This window comes from Uloborus diversus, chromosome 3 (assembly GCF_026930045.1).
Source record: "Uloborus diversus isolate 005 chromosome 3, Udiv.v.3.1, whole genome shotgun sequence".
Classification (NCBI taxonomy): Eukaryota; Metazoa; Arthropoda; class Arachnida; order Araneae; family Uloboridae; genus Uloborus; species Uloborus diversus.
This window is the reverse complement of record NC_072733.1, coordinates 2,193,430-2,195,767: the sequence shown is the minus strand read 5'-3', so window position 1 is coordinate 2,195,767 and position 2,338 is coordinate 2,193,430. Positions and strand designations below refer to the sequence as shown.

Here is a 2,338-nt window from a genome sequence, read left to right as displayed (position 1 = left end):
AACAATTTATAAAACAAAATAGCACATTTAAATTGCTCATTACATACAATTGCTCATTACAAACAATCACATACAATTGTGTGTGAAATACTTGAAGTGAAAATAGAGCTTTTTTTACGACGAGATGTTTATTCGGAGATTGATAATTGAAATCAAATTAAAATACATTAAATAACAATTAATAAAACATGTGTATTTGCTGTAAATTTTAAAATATTAGTCTCTGTCACATGGTAATTTCATCTTCGATAATGCATGTAAACAACTAAAACAAGAAAAAATGTCTGAAGTTTTTTGAATCTAGAATCAAAAGTCATATAGGATGAATTAACTAGTCGATGTTGATAAAGAAAATGTTCTAGTCCAACCAAAGCGTTATTTGCATTTCCTTTGGGAATGTAAAAGATTATGATTCATATACAATCGTTTTATTTCTATTAGTTGATCAATTTAAAAATATTTTACGAAACATTATAAAATATTTGATATTGCAATAAAGTTTTAATTGAATTGAATTATGTAATAGTTCTATTGCATCATAGCCATAATTTTACTCATTAACATAGATCTGGATTTTCATTTTGTCCAATATCTTTTGCTGTTCTAGACCTTTTACAAAAAACTCGACAAAATACCACCCGCAATTACAGAAGCCTTAATTTTTAGGATGACATGACTTCTTCTGTACTAAGCATTCCTTCAGAAGCAGTGTCGGTCGAATCGGGATCAAAATGAATTATCAAGTTATCAACAGCAGTATCGCACATTCCATCAAGTTCCCACATTAGTTCTTCTTCTTTAATAATGTGACCAACGCAGTTCTTCCACGTTTCATCTGAGACATTATCAATAGCTTTTTTTGTCAGCTCTTCCACTTCTTTTTCTTTAAATGTTCTGTTTTCTGCTGCCACCTTCCCTTTGACAACACTCCATATGTTTTCAATGGGATTCAGCTCACAGTGATAAGGGGGAAGCCGCAAAACAGTATGACCATGAAGAGCCGCTATCCTATCAACCCGGTACTCCTCATACTTGCTGCGGACATTTTGTACAAGATTCAAAAGTTCAGCTTTCAGCATATCCGAGTTCCAAGCGATATTTTTTGATGTCAGCCATCGTCGAATGTCATCTTTTTTGGTGGAAGTGTTGGGAATGTTTTCCACAAAAACACTGTGGTATGAAGCATTGTCGATAACTATAATACTGTTGGGGTCAAGGTTTGGCAGCAATTTATTTTTAAACCATTGTTCATAGTAATCTCCATTCATTTCTTCATGATAATCTCCTTTGCTTTTTTTTGCCTTGAATACATCAGCAGCTCCTTTCACAAAGCCTTTCTCACTTCCAGCATGAGTAATTATTAACCTGGATCCTTTTCCTGTAGGAGCTTTTAATCCCATTGAGAGGCCAGACATAAATGCTTCTTTCGGCCTCTTGATGAAAGTGTCCTGCCACACTGTTTGCTTTGTGTGGCCAAAATTCACCCAGGTTTCATCTGTATAGTACACAGTCCTTCCTTCATTTCGGTAGTGGCGAATTTGCCTCAAATATTTTCGTCTCCAGACTTGGATGTCTTCCCTCTCTATCAGCATAGAATTCCTTGATCTCTTCTTGTACACAAACCCTAAATCTTGCATCAATCTTCTTGTTGTGGCGATTGTCAAATTTGGTAGGTCAGTGTCCTCGTTAATAGTCTTCATGACTTTCGCCACCGTTGGTATTTCGTTTCTTTTAAAAAACAAATGCACTTTCCTTCGAATGGCAGACAGGACGAAGTCGTCGAACTTTTGCATTCGCGTTGCTTTGCCTTTTCTTGCGGGCCTTTTTCTCCCAGGTGTAGAAAAAGAGCCTTGGATCTTAAATTCATTTTGCATTCGTAAGATGCTGCGGGTTGAAACACCTGTCAAGTCCGAAGTTTTGTCCAAAATTTCAGTGACAGAATCGTTGGGATTCCTTACTTGCAATTTATGAAACACATTCATAACTATAGTCTTTGCAGAGCTCTTCAAAGCGCTGCCTTGCTTGTGTGGCTGAAACACATAGCTCAATTTTGGCGTCGTAGATTCCATTATCAATGATACAAAAATAGAAAAACGAGCAAGTAAGATAGAAAATAAAACGAGCGAAAATAGTGAACTACAGCGGACGACGAGCGAACGAGAGTGGAGCACTTGAGCAAAATCGCGCCAAACGCAGAATATCCGGAGATCGCCAACTGTTTGTGAGCTCTGATTGGCTGGTTCGTTCAGTTGCAAATGAATGTATGGATCCGCGCTGCACCGCTCTTAAAATTGAAAATATTTAACGATTCACAGAAATTATGACAAAAAAATGTCCC

At 36.5% G+C, this 2,338-nt stretch overlaps 1 protein-coding gene across 1 annotated transcript; it reads right to left on the bottom strand.

Moving 5' to 3' along the window:
- Positions 1-662: 662 nt before the first annotated feature.
- Positions 663-2,069, bottom strand: LOC129218186 (uncharacterized). The gene has a single exon (XM_054852405.1). The coding sequence runs from the start codon at positions 2,067-2,069 to the stop codon at positions 663-665; it is 1,407 nt and encodes a 468-aa protein (XP_054708380.1).
- Positions 2,070-2,338: the final 269 nt, after the last annotated feature.

Bases quoted from the DNA above. Each gene is read 5' to 3' on its own strand.
- LOC129218186 (XM_054852405.1), bottom strand. From the start codon at position 2,069: ATGGAATCTACGACGCCAAAATTGAGCTATGTGTTTCAGCCACACAAG.